We start from the raw sequence: 15764 nt of genomic DNA on the forward strand, positions 1-15764 counted from the left end.
CTATGGGATTGAGTGATTGTTACAGGAGGGTTCCCTCGGAGGTCCCCATCGGCGCCCCGAGCTCCCTTCCAGAAGGACAGAGGGTCCGGGCATTGACTTCTTTATCCCGCACTGGTTACAGTACATACATGTATACATGTAGTCATGCACTATGTAAGTTGATCTCCGCCTTGTCGTAAGATGAGGTGCGCGTGACCAGCGAGCGGGTCAATTCTTTTTTTTTTTCCCTCCCCTCTCCCTTTCTTGTGATAGGCAGTGTACTGACCATCGCCACCCTTGTTGAGAATGAACATTCTTACTACGGAGTACTTAAATACGGATTAGATCACACAGTGATACAGAGACAGATATGGTTCAAGGTTCATACCCCGGCCATGGGTTTATCTATTTAGTGTATGGGGCCTCGGCTCTTGGTGGGGCGGTCCAATATCCCGAAGGAAGAACGTCCCCCAGTTCCGGCGGTACTCGTACAATAGGCTATGTAGGCACAGTACAGTAGTACATGATCAGTTGAGGTGTTTATGGCTTGTTTGAAATGGATAACCTTCATCAATCAGGTCTGGTGGGTACAAGCCTTGAACGAGGCCGTGAACAACAAGGGCAAGTGTCCTTGTCTCTAGATTATGCAAGTATGCCGAATCTCAAACAGTCTCAGAGTGTCTGCTCTCTTCCTCCCTTGCAGCATTCAAGTGTTCAGTACGGTAAACTGTAAAGGGTAAAGTTGTAATGTGCTCCGAAGCCTATGCGGCATTGTATGCATGTATGCCACCTTCCCCCGACTCCACGGTTACTATTTAGTTCTAGATTAAAGAGATACGTTAGTTATTTGGGGAATTTATACACCGTCGGATGACAGTCCAATCTTTCGGTCAATGGAAGCCATCCTACAAATGGTGGGCTTTTCTTTTTCATTTCTCCTCTTAGAAAAAAGGTATATCTATGCCAACCCCCCGATGTTTGCCTCTCCGTTCTTTCTCGCTCTGTCTTCTTTCCCTGACACGGAGTTCGACTCCTAATTCTATCTTTTTCAGCCCCAGGTGTACCTTACCGGCACCTGACGTAGCTCGCTTATCGTCTCTATCCAACCTGAACCATCGGGAATACTGGAACACTGGAAGCCATTTATCCCATATGTATGCAACTCCATAACCCCCCACCCACCTTCCCCAGCTCCCTCGCCCCCTGCGCTGATCAACTCTCCGTCGATTGTATTGTTATTGTCATCGCCTCGTGCCACATCACTCACTTTCTTTATCTCAACAGTTCTTCCCTCCTTCTCTCAGCGCAATTAGCTCACATATGATCGTGATATCGACTTGGCTTAGCCTGCCTGCGCGCACGTTCTCTCTTGCCCTCGTCTCCCTCTCCCCATTGTCGTATAATCGGAGCCCCCGCCATTGAAATCCCCTAACATGCCCGAAGGGGAGCTATGGTCTACGTTAGTCACTGCCATCGATCCCGAACATATCAGGGCCATGCCTGCCATTCTTTTGCCCACTATCGAACTTCTGGAGACGGAACTGGCCAATGCTAGAGCTGCACTTCAGGAACTCCAGCCCAATGCTGCCCCCATGTTTTCGCGAAGAGATGAACTCGCTCTAGGTGCCGTGACCGCCTATCGCCAAAACCTCATAGGCCGCGCCTCTGATTTCTTTTACGGTACTAGCCGCTTGACCTCGAAAGAATTGGGGCTTGTGCCAGTGGTCCACGAAGTTCTACCAGATGATGAGGACAGCTGCGAGGTGAAGGGGGAAGACACCGCGAAAGCCCAACCCATAGCCACTGTACTGCGTAAGCGGGCTTCTCTCATCGATGTCCTCTCGAACAACTTGATCCTCGACCACATGGCCCCATATCTTTCGGTTCCAGCCTTGTTTGCTGTGGCGTCGACCTCGCGCGTCCTCAGGTCTTTGATCCTGGACACACCGTACGTTTTCCGACATCTAGACCTGACCCAGTGTCGTGGCGCCCATATTGCTTGTGGATTGTCAGAGCACCCCGAAGGCCAGGGCACAGGGATCGATCAGCTGAATGATGCACTCACAGCGGATGACTTATATGCGGCGCCTTTACGAGGCATATTTGCCCAGCTTGAACAAAAATCGCTTTTGCAAGATGTGCGGACCCTGATATTGGACGGGTTGTCCGTGCCGGCCGAATTCATTGCCGACATAATCTTGACAGATCGTTTTAACATCAATATCTTGTCGATAAGAGAGTGCCGGCATTTGGACGAGCGTAAGCTGATGCAGGTGCTGAATCATGCGGTCCGACCTACACGACCGAAGGGAACTCCGCGTTTGAAGGGGATATACCATTTCATGCCGATACCTCAAGCGCAGGGCATAGTTCGCCGCAAATATCGTGACTGGTGGAGTACAAGATTTTCTGGTCAAGACTCAAGCGAGACTTCCACACCTGGAGAGGGTACAATCCCATGTGGCCAAACGACGAGTGATTCATGTGTTCAGGATTCCTGGTATTATCCGGCGGGAAAGATATACAAGCGAATAATAGACGACAAGTGGGCTGAAACAATTCAAAAGTGCGAGGGTATCATTGCCTTTGACGCTGTGTTGTGCCGGGGTCGGCGGCACAATGCTGACTTCCATGCTACGATACCGCAGAATGGCGAGAACTCCCTGCCAGAGAGGCGATTGCTTGGACCGGCAATCGCCACAGTTGCTCTTGGTCCCGGAGGTTGCGATGGGTGCCATTCAGCACCAGAAGGCCCAGCGTTGTGGGGTGAATCCCCCGAGGAGCGATTCCCTCTACTTGTACCACCTCCACTGCATTCCTCTACACTAGCAGAAGCGAGGCGTCCTGCGCTTGTTCCTCACAAAGGAGCAGTGTTAATAGCCCGATGTACAGAATGCCTGACCGACCGCTGGTGCCACCGTTGTAATAAATGGTTTTGCGCCGATTGTCTGCCACATCCAGAGCGCGTAAGAAGCCACCTAACCCCACACCAGACGGCTAACAGGGGACGTCGAGGGGATGGCTTGAATATTGGTGGGCCTGGCGTGAGCAAGGACTGTTGGGAATGTGGTCCAACGGTGAGTGCTGAACCAGGATTTATCTAGCCCCTTCTGATATGTTATCCAGTGCGTTATGTGCAAGGCTGAGTGCCAACGGACATGCAACACCTGCCGAGGAAATTACTGCGTTGAACACAATGAAGGGTGCTCATCAACACTGGTTAGTACTATCAAGACCCCTTCTTCGATAGACAAAGGCTGATGAACATGGTGTTGGAAAGTGCGACTGGTGCAACACCAGTACGCGGCATCGGGTTAGAGAAATGTACTGATCGTAATTCATTTGGCGCTTGGACTGTGCCATCTTATTTTCCATTCAGCAAAGCGAGCGTACTTTGTCAGCTTGGGGAACAGCTTATTAGTGGGAGCAAATGGCATCGAAGGCGACTTCACTCTTAGCTGGTTTAACTGAAGTAAACGGGATGACAAATCCCTGGCTGCTTTCCAGAAGGCCCGCGGCGCTTCGGTTCCCTTGCTTTTCTTCTGCAAACAACACACTCTGGAACTTCTTGTACTTTGCCCAACCTTGAAAATGGTCCGGTTATCTAGCAAACTCCACTTATCCAAGACCTCTTCGCCATCTCCACACCTCCAATCGGCCGTTTCACCCAAGGCCCGAGATTCCCCTAGTATAAGGCCTCGCTAGGACAGCATACATACATAACAGGCTATGGCTTCTGATCAAGGCGCTTTACGCTGGGCGGCACAGCTGACTGTCGCACCCTTGAGCCTCACGCCTAAGCTTCCGGGTGACAAAATAATACTTCCTCACTCTGCTCTCGAGCAACTCCTCGCCGCTGCCCCGCTTCAAGATACTGCCTCGCCTGGTCCTGCACGATTTCTCACCACTTCTCTCGATCCCTTCAATCCCCACACATTTGCGAACGAGTCTCAGGCGCGCGATCGCATCACAGAGCCCCAGCATCAGTTGCCTCATCCGCTGACGTTTCGCATTGTGAACCCGCAAAATGACCGCGTAGTCTATGCTGGTATTCGAGAATTTTCCTCGAGGGAAAGTGAGATTGGGTTGAGCACCTTCCTACGAGGCGCCCTTGGGTTGGACAGTGTCCAGTCGTCTTCCTTTGAGGGGAATGCTGGCTCGGTTGTGGCGGAGCAGTCTTCGTCTGCTACTGTGACTGTGCATGCACAGCAATTGCCCAAGGGCACTTATGTGCGCTTGCGCCCGCTTGCAGCCGGATACGACCCGGAAGACTGGAAGGCTCTACTGGAGCGAGTGCTACGTGAAAGTTATACGACACTTACTCTTGGAGAGGTCTTGACCGCTGTCAGCGGTCAGGGTGAACCATTCAGGTTTCTGGTCGACAAGGTGGAACCCGAGGGCCCAGGAATATGTGTTGTGGATACCGACTTGGAAGTCGACATTGTTGCTTTGACCGAGAACCAAGCAAGAGAAACATTACAGAAAAGGCTTGAGAAATCATCTCGCACCTTGGACGATAAAGCGGGCACTTCTTCCGGTGGTGAACTCCACCTTGGGCATTCGGTCACCGGCCAAGTGGTACCGAGTGACTACGTAGACTACACGCTTACCAAATGGGATCGTGAAGAAGCCCTTGAGATACATGTCGAAGGCCTTGAAAATGCAGACGTTTATGTTCTCGCCAGTCCGCTTTCCGCTCGCCAAAGAAATCGGCCACGGGCAGACGAACATGTTTTTGGCGACTTTTCAAGTCAGCCCTCCAAACGGTTGAAACTCCAACCGACAAACGCCGATCTGGACGGCGCTGAGGCTCTGTACATATCGGTCCATGCGCTAACTCCTGGCACCTCGGCAGAGAATTCGGGGTCATCCTTGCCGGTGCCGTACAAGCTACGGCTTTTGAAAAGTACCACACTCGAGGAAGACGGGATTAGTTCGCGCGAGAGTCTGAGCGATCATGATCCAGAGGATGTGCAATGCACTAACTGCCGCCAGTGGGTGCCTCGGCGGACCTTGGTGCTTCACGAAAACTTCTGTCTTCGGAACAACGTGTTCTGCTCTCAGTGCCAGAATGTCTTTCAGAAGCGATCTCCAGAATGGCAAGACCACTGGCACTGTCCATATGATGCGTCTTTTGGTAACAATCCAATAGACAAGCAGAAACACAATAGTATCTTTCATACCGAGCGTTCTTGCCTCGCGTGTGGATTCCAGGCAGGAAGCCTTCCGCGTCTTGCCCGACATCGTACAACCGCCTGCCCAGCCAAACCTATCCTCTGCCAATTTTGCCACCTTGTGGTCCCCCAGAAGAGCGAGTCAGACCCTGACATGGACGATGCAGAGGTTCTGGTGTCTGGTCTTACCCCGCACGAGCTGGTAGATGGAGGACGGACCACGGATTGCCATCTATGCGCCAAAATCATTCGGTTGCGCGATATGAGGACACACCTACGCCACCACGATCTTGAGCGTTTGTCTCGACCTACACCTCGGATATGCTTGAACCAGAACTGCGGCCGGATACTGGACGGTCGCGGGACGCCAAGCGCTAATCACCTGGGCCTGTGCAGCATTTGCTTCGGTCCATTTTATGTAGACACTTACGATCCAGAAGGAAAGGCTCTCCGGCGACGTATCGAGCGTCGATACCTTTCCCAGATGATGTCAGGATGCGGCAAATCCTGGTGTCAGAATGATTACTGCAAGACGGGAAAGCAAGCCAAGCGACCTGGGCAATCACCCACCTCGAATAGCGCTGCAGCTATCCTAGCTACAATTAGGCCTCTGATAGAGACAGTCAACCTTCAAGGCGATACGCCGAATAGCGCGCCTTTCTATCTATGTACTGATCAAGTCGGCCAGCAACGACGCGCCCTCGCAGAGTTGCTCGCCGTAGAAAGTGCCTCAGCAGATGGGAATACATACGATCTGGCATGGTGTGTTGCAGCTGTCGAAGCTTCTGCCGGCGATCTTGATCGATCGCGCGAATGGTTGGGAAACTGGGCCCCTGCTCGGGGCGAGAGCATAAGTACATTCACTTAAGTAGTCCCGGCATTGCGCTGTCTTGCAGGAAAGCTGGTCTTCTTCGACTATTTATTGTACAGCTGTTTTTGTCATCTTATAATCTCATGATCAACGATGTGCTGGGGTGGTGTCGCTCGATGCTCCAGAATAATTACTGTGATGCTATCAACAGTATCCACGGAAACCGTGGGGACTGAGGCATGCGATGAACATAGAACGGGAATTCATGCTAGGAGTATGTCTGGTCGTCGCTACCATCATCAATACGAACTGGAGGATACCAGCCGGGGCAAGGGAGAACCATGGGTGACAGTTGGTTTGAGCTCATCATTATGATAGAGAGATGGAAACGCACTCCGAATATGCATAACAAAACCAGGGAAAGAGATCGTGATAGTCATACCGCCTTTCGCGATGCCCGTTGAGCGTCCCGTTGAGCGTCCCGTTGAGCGTCCCGTTGAGCGTCCCGTTGAGCGTCCCCTGTCGCAACAATATAATCCTCTAAACAGAAGCACATTGCAGACCTGTTTCATCTTAAGTTTTAGTCCGTCCCCAGCGTGCACCATGTATTGACGATTCCATTCAGGCAGCGCCCGTCTTAGCAGCCAATGTACCACTGCCTCGGGAGGAGAAAATGCCCATGATACCGAAGACGACATAGAAGAGCGCAAGCGGATAAGCCACCAGGCCCCTCATGCCGCGCATGCGGGCGACGGCGCAGAACATTCCAGAGGAGCTATAGGTGCACCAGCCGACGGCAGCGGTGGTCAGGAGATACCCGAACATGGTATCCATGGGGATGAGTATCCCAACCAAGCTAGTTAGCACCAGCGGTAGGAAGCAATATCCAAGGACGCTGGCTGAGCGAGGGAAGGTCAAGGTCGCAGAGAAATGGCCAGCGGCGGAGGCGTCCGACATAGTGGGTTTGTGGTGCGGAGAATAGTTGGTGGGATCTGCGGCGGTGGGCACTGGGGCTGTGTCGAGCGCGGGCGACATCAGGCTGAGGATCAAGTGCAGGGCAACCGTGCCGAACACTGCGACGCCGTAGATGTACCCGTAGAAGACCTTGCCTGACAGCAGGAGGAATGTGCCGTAGAGGACGATGTAGAGGAGAGCGCCGTATAGATCGCTGTCGTCCATGAGGTGCTGATCGATACGAGCGAAAGGATTTAAGACGGTTAAGGTCTTCACCAACGGCAATTGCCGTGTCAGTCAGAGAGGCTCATCGCTCATCTTCGATAACTTTTAGTCAGGAGATCCGTACCTTGGTGCGAATGTGTTCGAAATTGACTCCCAGCTCCTCCAAGAGCGGTGGCTCCCCATCATAACCTTCAGTTCCAAACGCAGCAAGCCATCCTGTCCGCAACCCACCCTGTTCACCCATCCTTCCGCTCACTCCTCCAGATGGAGAGCCGAAACCCCCATATCCGCTTCCCACCCCACCGACGGGATATGCTTGGGCGGCGGGGTTGGAGGAGCCTCCAAAGCCATCATATGTAGCTTGGGAAGGAGTCGTATGACCGGACACAGACTGGTAAGATGACGGGTAGAATTGGAGGTTCTGCGCAGATGCCTGCGCTCCGTAAGGCTGTTGTTGCGGGTAATACTGGGCCATCGCGGCCAAGGTCTGTTAGGTGGAGGAGAAGCTAGAGGCGAGGTTCTATGAAGAAAGCAGTGGATCAAAGTCGCACTGCCAGCATATATTGAGTTGGAAACAAGCAGTTCGTAGGCTCCAGTGAAAAGGTGAGGAAATGGAAGTAGTGAAATGGTAGCCAGGCGAGAAAGAACAGCTGGCTGGGGGTGATGGATGACGGACGTTTGTTGATGCCTGAGGTATGAGCAAAGCTAGCTGACCCACATCTGGTATAGCGTCAGTGTCCAAGCTTATCTTATCTAGGAATCTTGATACACAGAAGCATTGGCACGGTCTCAAAAACGCTTGATTCAGGCTGCTGAAGAATAGAATAATCGTCTTCTGATAGAAATGCTACATTACATTGCCCTGGCTTGAGATTACAAGAAGTTGATGCCGATGCCCAGCTGGAGGCCCTTGCGGCCTTCTTCACCTTTCCGCAACACTAGCGGCAGGGAGAAGTTGAGCTCGAACCTGGCAACCGGATGGGCGTAAACCAGCCCAATACCGGCGGCGACACTAGGCAGGCCATTCGTCATCTCAGAAAGAGTCGAGGCCATGGCATCTCTCACCTCGCCACTGGAAGTTGGCACATTTCTGTCGGCTGTTCGAAGTGGTAGCAGACGACCGCCGTTCACAAATGCTTGTAGTCGGAAAGGCTTGTCAGCACCCACTCGGGGAAGTGGAAGCAGCAGGTTGGCACTTCCTGCAGCATACACATCTCCTCCAACCGCATCCGCTCCATCATGAGGTCCGAGGCCACAGAGACGGAATCCACGCACATCTGTAGGGCCTCCGAGCAGGAAACGGTCATTGACGCGAGACAGTTGTGGGCGCGAATCCGAGTCAAGCCCCAGAGGGCAAAGAAGTCCAGCACGGAATCCAGTTGTAAAACTGATGCCGCTGTCGCCTTCAATTCCAGGGACAGGCACTGGAACCGCGGCTTGTGTTTCAATCTCTGATTTCCAGAAGGAGACGTCGCCTTTGAGCGGACCCCAGCCAGCCAACTCGTTGAAAGCCTTGACATAATAGCCGCGCGTAGGAAGAAGCGCGTTATCCCTTTGGTCCTTGGCCCAGCTGTGGAAGACGCTGCTCTTGACGCTATCCCCGGCATCGGCGCGAACAGTAGAAGAGGCGTTCTCGGCGAGGCCGGTCAATTGTCTCCAGAAACCATTGTACCCCAGTTCATGGTAATGCCCGGACGAGCTCATCCAGCGGAGTTTGCTCCATCCTCCCTTTAGAACCTCCTCGTGGCTTGCCCAAGACTTTTGTGTTGCACTGGCAATCCCACCAATCTCCAAGCGAAAATCTGGATCGCTGAAGAGCGGGGTGTCAAAAGTAGCCTGGTAAGCCGATCTTGTCCTAGTGCCCAGCGAAGCATTCAGGTTCAGATTCTCAGCGCCTCCAAACACGTTACGCCAGAGGAGATTGCCATAAGCGGATCCTTCGGTATTTCCAAGATCGGTGCCTGTCTTCAGCAAGACGCGCGACTTCTCTTTGACCGACAGCAAGACATCAATGTTCGGGAGCCCGGTTCGGGGATCAACCGGTGATGACTGATCTAGATAAACGGAGATCGGCTGTTGGAACACATCTGTAACCAGGTTAGAATTCCACCTGTGAGGTAGAACAATACAAGGGACCACCGACCAAACCTGCCGAGCTTGTCCGCACGTGCCGATACTTCCTGCAGAGCTTCTGAGAGCGTATAGGGTCTAGCAAGATTGCTGCTCAGCAGAGGGTTGAGAAGCCGCTCTAGAAAGCTTCTGCGGGTATGATGAGCCCCATGAACCTGCACCGAAGATATGACACATGGTAGAGTGGAATTCTGGTCGATCTGATGCCGTGAACAGCCGAGTCAGTCTTCCGTTGTGGTTCGCCTGGATTTCCGACCCCAGGTAAAGCGAGTTTTTGGACGAATGAGGCCGCATTACTGACCAGTTCGCCGAGACGACTTTGTGCCTTCTCATAAATCGCCCTGACCCGCTCATTGACGGCTTTCTGCTGTTCTTCCTTCACTTTCGGATCGGCACGCTGTTGGAGACGCTCGAAGATCTAGAAGCGCGAATGTCGAGCACGGTTGTTAGTCGAGCACTTAGCGATAGTTAGTAATACAAGGGGAGGAACTCAACTGACATCTTCGTCGTCGGCGGAGAGTGGAGAAGACATTGCTGCGGCGGCAATGGCCAAACGAAAGACCTGCTTGCTTGCCTTCGCTTTCCACTTTGACCCGGCGATGCGAAAGACAGACGGAGGCGATCCTCCCGCGCACGTGACCTGCTGCTTCCCGGGAAGGGGAGGGGAGGCTTTAGCCTGTCGGGTCATCAGCGCCGCTGTTGATGTTTCATCCTTTCTATCTTCTCTCAACGCCTGTCTTCATAAATAGTCATTTTGCTTGATAACGGAAGGGGAATATCGGTTTCCGTGTGCCTTTGCTTTTTACTTCTTCCCTCAAATCGCCGCCATCCCTCTCTCGCCCTCGATAGCTCGACGTGCATCGGACGGCCATCGCTACGAACTATAAAATATGGCGACCAAGGCAGCCTATAAACGAGTGGGTCATATATCCTTCTGCCCACCACCATCTATGTGATCTCTTGCCTAACTGTAAAACAGCTCACTCGCGAATACCAAAACATTCAGAAGAATCCTCCACCGTACATCGTCGCTCATCCCTCAGAAACCAACATTCTCGAGTGTGTACCCCTCACCAAGTGACACGGCCGGTTATCTTAGGAACAATGCTAATGTTTCTTCTTTTTCAGGTGGCATTATATTCTCACTGGCCCTCCGGGCACACCGTACGAAAATGGCCAATACTGGGGTACACTGATGTTCCCCCCCGAATACCCGTTTGCGCCACCTGCCATTCGCATGCACACCCCTAGCGGTCGGTTTCAACCATCAACTCGCCTTTGCCTCAGCATTAGCGATTTCCACCCGAAGTCATTCAATCCGGCCTGGGAGGTATCCACTATTCTGATCGGGCTGCTCTCTTTCATGACAAGCGAAGAAATGACCACTGGGAGTGTGAGTGCTTCCGAGGCAGAACGGAGAGTGCTAGCCGCCCGGTCAAGATGGTGGAATTCCACCGGTGGAGGCTCTCATATTAGTGCCACGCCCGGAGTCACACCTTCTGCCAAAGGGATCAATAATGTTAAGGCTGGAGATGGAGGCTTGAAGTTCCGCACGGAATGGCCAGAGCTTGATCAGGACAATTGGAGATGGATGAAAGAGAGTCGCATTGACACAAACACTGGCCAGCTTCTACCGGACCCCAATGCTGCGACAAAATGCTCTCCAGAGACGAGTGCTCTCCGCAGACGGCCTAATGGCAGTGCTCCAGGCTTGGGCGTCGTAGTCGAGGGCGGCCAGGTGGCGCGAGAAGCCGGTCAGAGCTGGGTTCGCCGCAACAAGATTTGGCTGGGCTTCGCCATCATTTTCGGTTATGCGCTTCTCACAAGGCTGGTCAATGATGTACAAGGATGAGCCGCCGAGCTGTCTCCTGTCGCGCAGAGGTCGGGTCTAACTTGAGCTAACGTACGATGAATATTGCACTGGCGCTTGGCAAGTCTTGTCGCTTTTCAATTCAAGGTGCATTGGGTTTCTAATCACTTTGGTCATTTCTGGGTGATTTGTTGCGGGTCTATGATTCCATGTTTCGGTAAGGCGTTCAAAGAATGGAACGGCGTCACGATCACAACTGAATTCTTGCTTTGGGTCTTGAAGAACTTTGCGTCATGCGAGCCGCCTAGGACAGGAGATTGTATATATAGTGGGAGAGCAAAAGAAGACTCAAATGATAGCGTTGTTTCTCGACCGCATTACTCAGTATGGATCTCTTAGAAATACTTTTGTCTTGTGTATTGGGTGCTGGTGATTGGTTGAGTCCCAGTCCAACTGGGGCCATCACGTGGTGGAAGGCGGGAATCTCTCCGGATTTCAAATCCCAGGAAAAAAAGTTGTAGTTATTGTGACAACATTTGTTATCTTTTTTTTTTGCGCGCTCGCAAACTAGGGTGCCTAAGTTTTGCTTGGCTTTGTCGGCGCCATCTCTTTCTATCCCTGCCTATATTTTGTGCTATCGTTATCTACATACATCTCCACACTATGGGTTGGTTCTGGGCAGATTCGCAACCTAAGCCTATCCCCGCGGCCCCGAATCCGTTGGTGGCCTCCGACGCCTCGCCTCCGGTATGTCTATTATGCGACGTTGAAGAACAGGTCAAGATAGCTAACTGTCAGCTATAGCCGGGATGTCCGATGCACGTATCGAATAGTGGCCCTCCTTTGCAGAGTCCAACTGCTTCAAAATCTGAAGGTGCTTGTCCAGTTCGGCCTACTGATTCCCCGTTCTATGCGCCACCCAAGCCGCAATCGTCGGTGCCGCAACCACCAACGTCAGCCCCTACACCAAGCGAGTCGAAGTCGACTCTCTCGAAATTGAACCCTCTCAATTATATGTTTGCATCCATCTCTCAGGAAAGAGCCCCTAATCAGACCGTGGACCTCCCCGTGGACCGAGAGGTCTCATCTATCCCAAGATCGGACGTCGAAGGCAATTGGGAATACCCCTCACCGCAACAGATGTACAATGCTATGCTGCGCAAGGGCTACACCGATACCCCGCAGGACGCTGTTGAGGCAATGGTTGCTGTCCATAATTTTCTGAATGAGGGTGCTTGGGACGAGATCGTGCGATGGGAGCGCATCTTCTCCAAGGGTCTCGCGGAGGGCTGGGAGAAGTGTCGACGCGGAGAAGAAAACCTTGCCATGGAGGAGCTCCGGGAATATATCGCCGGCTCCTCACAGCAGACTCCTGCACCGCGGCTCATTCGATTCCAAGGTCGGCCCCAGGAGCTAACGCCAAAGGCACGGGTTCTCCAGGCACTCGGCTGGTTGTATCCGGCTAAATTCGAGTCAGTACCTCCCAGTTCTTACTGGTCAATACTACCATGCGGTATTTGCTTCGTTACTAACTTGGTGACTTAATTGCAGATCAAACCCGCCCTTTGATCGGCACGATTGGTTTGTGATGCGACAGACTCCGTCAGGCCCGAAGGAGGTTCGTTATGTTATTGACTATTATTCTGGACCCCCGGAACCTAATGGAGAACCGGTCTTTTTCCTCGACATCAGACCGGCTCTGGATTCGCCAACCGCTGCCGTTGAGCGGTTGATGAGATGGGGAGGAGACGTCTGGTGGCGGGCTAGCGGTGCCTCAGCTCGAGAAAATGGCGGAAACTGACCGATCGGAAGTGTGGCCACTCATTTTGACTTTTATTTTTCTCCCAGTAATCACCGGTATACACTTTGAGAAGGCGCGGGCGTCTGACGATCCCCTTGTCTTGTGGGACTGTCCTGCTGTATCCTTGTGGCTGTTCTTCTGCATCACACCCCCCTCATGTATTATGTATCTTTGCAGTCTCTTAATTGTGGGCTTTTTCAAAAATGTATAAGTAACGATGGAGTACGACTGTCGCATTGATCACTTGTACTCAGCTCACGCATAATATTGTTTCCATTTTGATGCTGCTGAGAACGTATCAATTTGCAATGAAAAGTTTTTTCAATGTACTATAGGGTTTGTTGGTTTTCTTCTGTCTTCTGTAAAGGGATTATTGCGACCAAGATTCATAGTGGTAGTCTAGAGCCTTAATCTAAAGGGGGTGGGCAATGAGAACAAAACTACGCATTACTGTACACCAGTGCTGAGATCTTTCTTCTGGCCTTGGTACCAATCGCTCTTCAGATATTGGGGGACAGTAAGTCGTATTTGACGCACTGTTCAACGCTGTCGATGCTGCTCTGTAGTAATTCACGCGCTTCAAGTCCTACCCAGACACGGAGCATAGACACGTCCCCTGACCGGACGGACTTCAACGCCGTGGCGTTCGAGCCTAACTTTCGCAAAATTGGTAGGGCACTATAGGCTCCATCAGTATGTGACAGTTGTGCGTCATTCATCAGATAGCTCACCTTTTGAAGAGGTCGAGGTCCGGATCCAAGTTCCGCCCTATACCTTCAAGGAGCAGACAGGAAATGACCACATTGACGAAATCTCCTTCCATTCGGACATGATGACTTCGGACCATGGACAGCACCTCACTTAGAACGTCGCCGATTTTGACATTGCCTAGTGCGAACGTACGCGACTTGACATTCAAGACTAAATGCTCCATTCTCAATGCGAAGTAATGAGGATCAATGACAGCTTCCGGCTGACGGCAGCGCTCAACCATGAGCTCGCCAGCTCGGAATCCGTCAAATTCTGCAATCGCACGGAATAGATCGATGAAATTACTCCGGTTGAGGTCGTTCAACTGAGTGACGAGTCCTGTATCAATGAAGATGAGTTGTGGCCGATAACCTTCTGCATTGAGTTGATCAAGTACCCTCTCCCAATCACGCCGATTACCAGCATGCGGTCGCAAGCGGGCAAGCACGGACTCGGTGACATCAACCTCAGCCGTAGTTGGCGCATCCGACGCGCGGCTTTTGTTGCGGAGGGACAGGTCTAATTCACTGGGCTGGTAGAATCGTACCATGATGTTTCCTGGGTGTAGATCAGCATGGATAAAGTTGTCAATCAGTAGCATGTGGAGGAATGCGTCCAGGCCCTCATTCGCGATTTCCCGTTGGTACACCCCTCCGCCAACGTCAAGGAAGGTTGATAGGGGGATGCCCTGCGCGAATTCTTCCACAAGCACCTCCCTGGTGGAATAGTCTATATATGGGTATGGGAACCAGGCTGTAGTCCGGGTTCTAAATTTCTCCCGAAACATAACCAAGTTTGTCGCTTCGATCCTCAAGTCCAACTGCAGCTTCATCATCTCCCCGAACTGATTGACCTCGTCCGGCAAAGACAACCAGTGCATGGTCGGGATAGCATTGATCAAAGAGGCAAAGAATGACATGATCTTCAGATCTCTATGAATCACACGCTCCACCTTAGGATGTAGCACTTTGATGGCTACATACGACGAGGGGACCCGGTGGGGACTGCTCTTGACCAATGCCTCGACGTTTTTTCGGACCTTGTTCCGTAAACCGGAAGCTTGAGAGTCGAAATCGACATCGTCTGTTCCCGCAAGATTGGGTTTCAGTTTCGCTTTGTAGACCTGAGCGATAGCGCCTACTCCCAAGGGCTCTTCATAGAATTCTTCAAAGATATCTTCAAATGGCAGCCCGTTGAAGGCTTTGCTGATGATCTTCTTGGTCTGACGTAATGAGTGCGCAGGCGCATTTGAGTGGAGAGAGGACATAATATCACATAATTCGGGAGGAAAGATGTCAGTACGCGACGCCGCCCATTGTCCAAGCTAAATGAGAGCCACCAGTTACCAATTGCAGTTGACAAGTTGACAGGATTCCGCGATTGAGATATACCTTGATAAATGCTGGACCTGCCCGTTCCATGGAACGCACTAGAAATTTATACCACCAGATTGTCCCCATCACTACCTCTTTCCGATCCCCGACATGTCCTCCGAGGCATATGACAGGTGCCGTGAAAATGACCGGCAGGAAGATGATGAGCAAATGGATAAATCGAAAACCGGTGGCTACCGGATCGTAAACAAACCGATAACCGTACAGCACAAGAGTTTGCCAGAGTCGCGATAGCCCTGTTGCATCCTCATCGACCTTTCTCTGGATCTCTCGACGCGAGACTTCTAGCATTTGCATTTCACTTGTCTTGCCGCCTTCCTCGTCTCCTTCCTCGGCAAGCTTCAAGAAGGCTCCGGGGGCCAGCGCGGCAAGAAGAACCGTCCTGTACCCCTGAGCGTTTCGCGCGGATCTTGTTCCGGACTGTCGCGGCCATGGTAGCAAACGATTTGAACGCGATCGAGACAGCTGGGAGAAGCGGGACAGTAGCGGCGGGCCTCTACCACGACACAGAATGAAGCGGCCAAAGAGGACGGCCGTCCTCATGTTCTCATATAGAAATTGGTCGAGTACTGAATAGATCAATCATTGAAGAGCTGCACAGAGGCCCTGGGTGAACATAACGACAACGGCGGAACAGCCATCGGGACAGGGAAGAAAGAGTAGAGAGAGGGAGAGGTGTGGACGAATTGCGGAGGGGGCGGCAGCGGCCGAGCACGTGGTGCGACGTCATCATCGC

At 52.2% G+C, this 15764-nt stretch overlaps 6 protein-coding genes across 6 annotated transcripts; 4 read left to right on the plus strand and 2 right to left on the minus strand.

Annotated features, from left to right (window-relative positions):
- Positions 1 to 817: 817 nt before the first annotated feature.
- Positions 818 to 1569, plus strand: BO97DRAFT_34153 (uncharacterized protein). The gene is made up of 3 exons (XM_025691644.1): positions 818 to 931; positions 1032 to 1133; positions 1326 to 1569. Exons 1-3 carry the CDS (start codon positions 873 to 875, stop codon positions 1399 to 1401), a joined length of 237 nt encoding a protein of 78 aa, XP_025552782.1. The 5' UTR covers positions 818 to 872; the 3' UTR covers positions 1402 to 1569.
- Positions 1413 to 3509, plus strand: BO97DRAFT_449693 (uncharacterized protein; the record flags this gene model as incomplete). The annotated part of the gene is made up of 3 exons (XM_025698877.1): positions 1413 to 3056; positions 3106 to 3198; positions 3260 to 3509. 3 exons carry the CDS (start codon positions 1413 to 1415, stop codon positions 3308 to 3310), a joined length of 1788 nt encoding a protein of 595 aa, XP_025552783.1. The 3' UTR covers positions 3311 to 3509.
- Positions 3510 to 6585: 3076 nt separating this feature from the next.
- Positions 6586 to 9805, minus strand: sam50 (SAM complex subunit SAM50; the record flags this gene model as incomplete). The annotated part of the gene is made up of 7 exons (XM_025697603.1): positions 6586 to 7188; positions 7268 to 7630; positions 7862 to 7863; positions 8070 to 9230; positions 9287 to 9473; positions 9575 to 9691; positions 9773 to 9805. 7 exons carry the CDS (start codon positions 9803 to 9805, stop codon positions 6586 to 6588), a joined length of 2466 nt encoding a protein of 821 aa, XP_025552784.1.
- Positions 9806 to 9979: 174 nt separating this feature from the next.
- On the plus strand, positions 9980 to 11444 carry BO97DRAFT_388181 (ubiquitin-conjugating enzyme E2). Its single transcript, XM_025693637.1, has 3 exons — positions 9980 to 10190; positions 10253 to 10332; positions 10402 to 11444. Exons 1-3 carry the CDS (start codon positions 10164 to 10166, stop codon positions 11123 to 11125), a joined length of 831 nt encoding a protein of 276 aa, XP_025552785.1. The 5' UTR covers positions 9980 to 10163; the 3' UTR covers positions 11126 to 11444.
- A 169-nt stretch (positions 11445 to 11613) lies between these two features.
- On the plus strand, positions 11614 to 13145 carry BO97DRAFT_388184 (holocytochrome c synthase CYC3). The gene is made up of 3 exons (XM_025693638.1): positions 11614 to 11830; positions 11888 to 12555; positions 12635 to 13145. Exons 1-3 carry the CDS (start codon positions 11747 to 11749, stop codon positions 12882 to 12884), a joined length of 1002 nt encoding a protein of 333 aa, XP_025552786.1. The 5' UTR covers positions 11614 to 11746; the 3' UTR covers positions 12885 to 13145.
- A 75-nt stretch (positions 13146 to 13220) lies between these two features.
- BO97DRAFT_388189 (ABC1 kinase family protein) lies at positions 13221 to 15667 on the minus strand. Its single transcript, XM_025693639.1, has 3 exons — positions 15026 to 15667; positions 13616 to 14958; positions 13221 to 13562 (listed from the first exon to the last, which is right to left on the minus strand). The coding sequence occupies exons 1-3, from the start codon at positions 15569 to 15571 to the stop codon at positions 13385 to 13387; spliced, it is 2067 nt and encodes a 688-aa protein (XP_025552787.1). The 5' UTR covers positions 15572 to 15667; the 3' UTR covers positions 13221 to 13384.
- Positions 15668 to 15764: the final 97 nt, after the last annotated feature.

The sequence above is a fragment of the Aspergillus homomorphus genome (assembly GCF_003184865.1).
Source record: "Aspergillus homomorphus CBS 101889 unplaced genomic scaffold BO97scaffold_12, whole genome shotgun sequence".
Lineage (NCBI taxonomy): Eukaryota > Fungi > Ascomycota > Eurotiomycetes > Eurotiales > Aspergillaceae > Aspergillus > Aspergillus homomorphus.

Coding starts and splice junctions, on each gene's coding strand:
- BO97DRAFT_34153 (XM_025691644.1), top strand. CDS start 873: ATGGAAGCCATCCTACAAATGGTGGGCTTTTCTTTTTCATTTCTCCTC. Junction 932..1,031: donor TTTCTCCTCTTAGAAAAAAG/GTATATCTATGC, acceptor TATCTTTTTCAG/CCCCAGGTGTACCTTACCGG. Junction 1,134..1,325: donor GGAAGCCATTTATCCCATAT/GTATGCAACTCC, acceptor GACTTGGCTTAG/CCTGCCTGCGCGCACGTTCT.
- BO97DRAFT_388181 (XM_025693637.1), top strand. CDS start 10,164: ATGGCGACCAAGGCAGCCTATAAACGA. Junction 10,191..10,252: donor CCAAGGCAGCCTATAAACGA/GTGGGTCATATA, acceptor ACTGTAAAACAG/CTCACTCGCGAATACCAAAA. Junction 10,333..10,401: donor TCAGAAACCAACATTCTCGA/GTGTGTACCCCT, acceptor CTTCTTTTTCAG/GTGGCATTATATTCTCACTG.
- BO97DRAFT_388184 (XM_025693638.1), top strand. CDS start 11,747: ATGGGTTGGTTCTGGGCAGATTCGCAACCTAAGCCTATCCCCGCGGCC. Junction 11,831..11,887: donor CCTCCGACGCCTCGCCTCCG/GTATGTCTATTA, acceptor TGTCAGCTATAG/CCGGGATGTCCGATGCACGT. Junction 12,556..12,634: donor TTGTATCCGGCTAAATTCGA/GTCAGTACCTCC, acceptor ACTTAATTGCAG/ATCAAACCCGCCCTTTGATC.
- BO97DRAFT_388189 (XM_025693639.1), bottom strand. CDS start 15,571: ATGAGGACGGCCGTCCTCTTTGGCCGCTTCATTCTGTGTCGTGGTAGA. Junction 14,959..15,025: donor CAGGTCCAGCATTTATCAAG/GTATATCTCAAT, acceptor GCTCTCATTTAG/CTTGGACAATGGGCGGCGTC. Junction 13,563..13,615: donor GACCTCGACCTCTTCAAAAG/GTGAGCTATCTG, acceptor TGGAGCCTATAG/TGCCCTACCAATTTTGCGAA.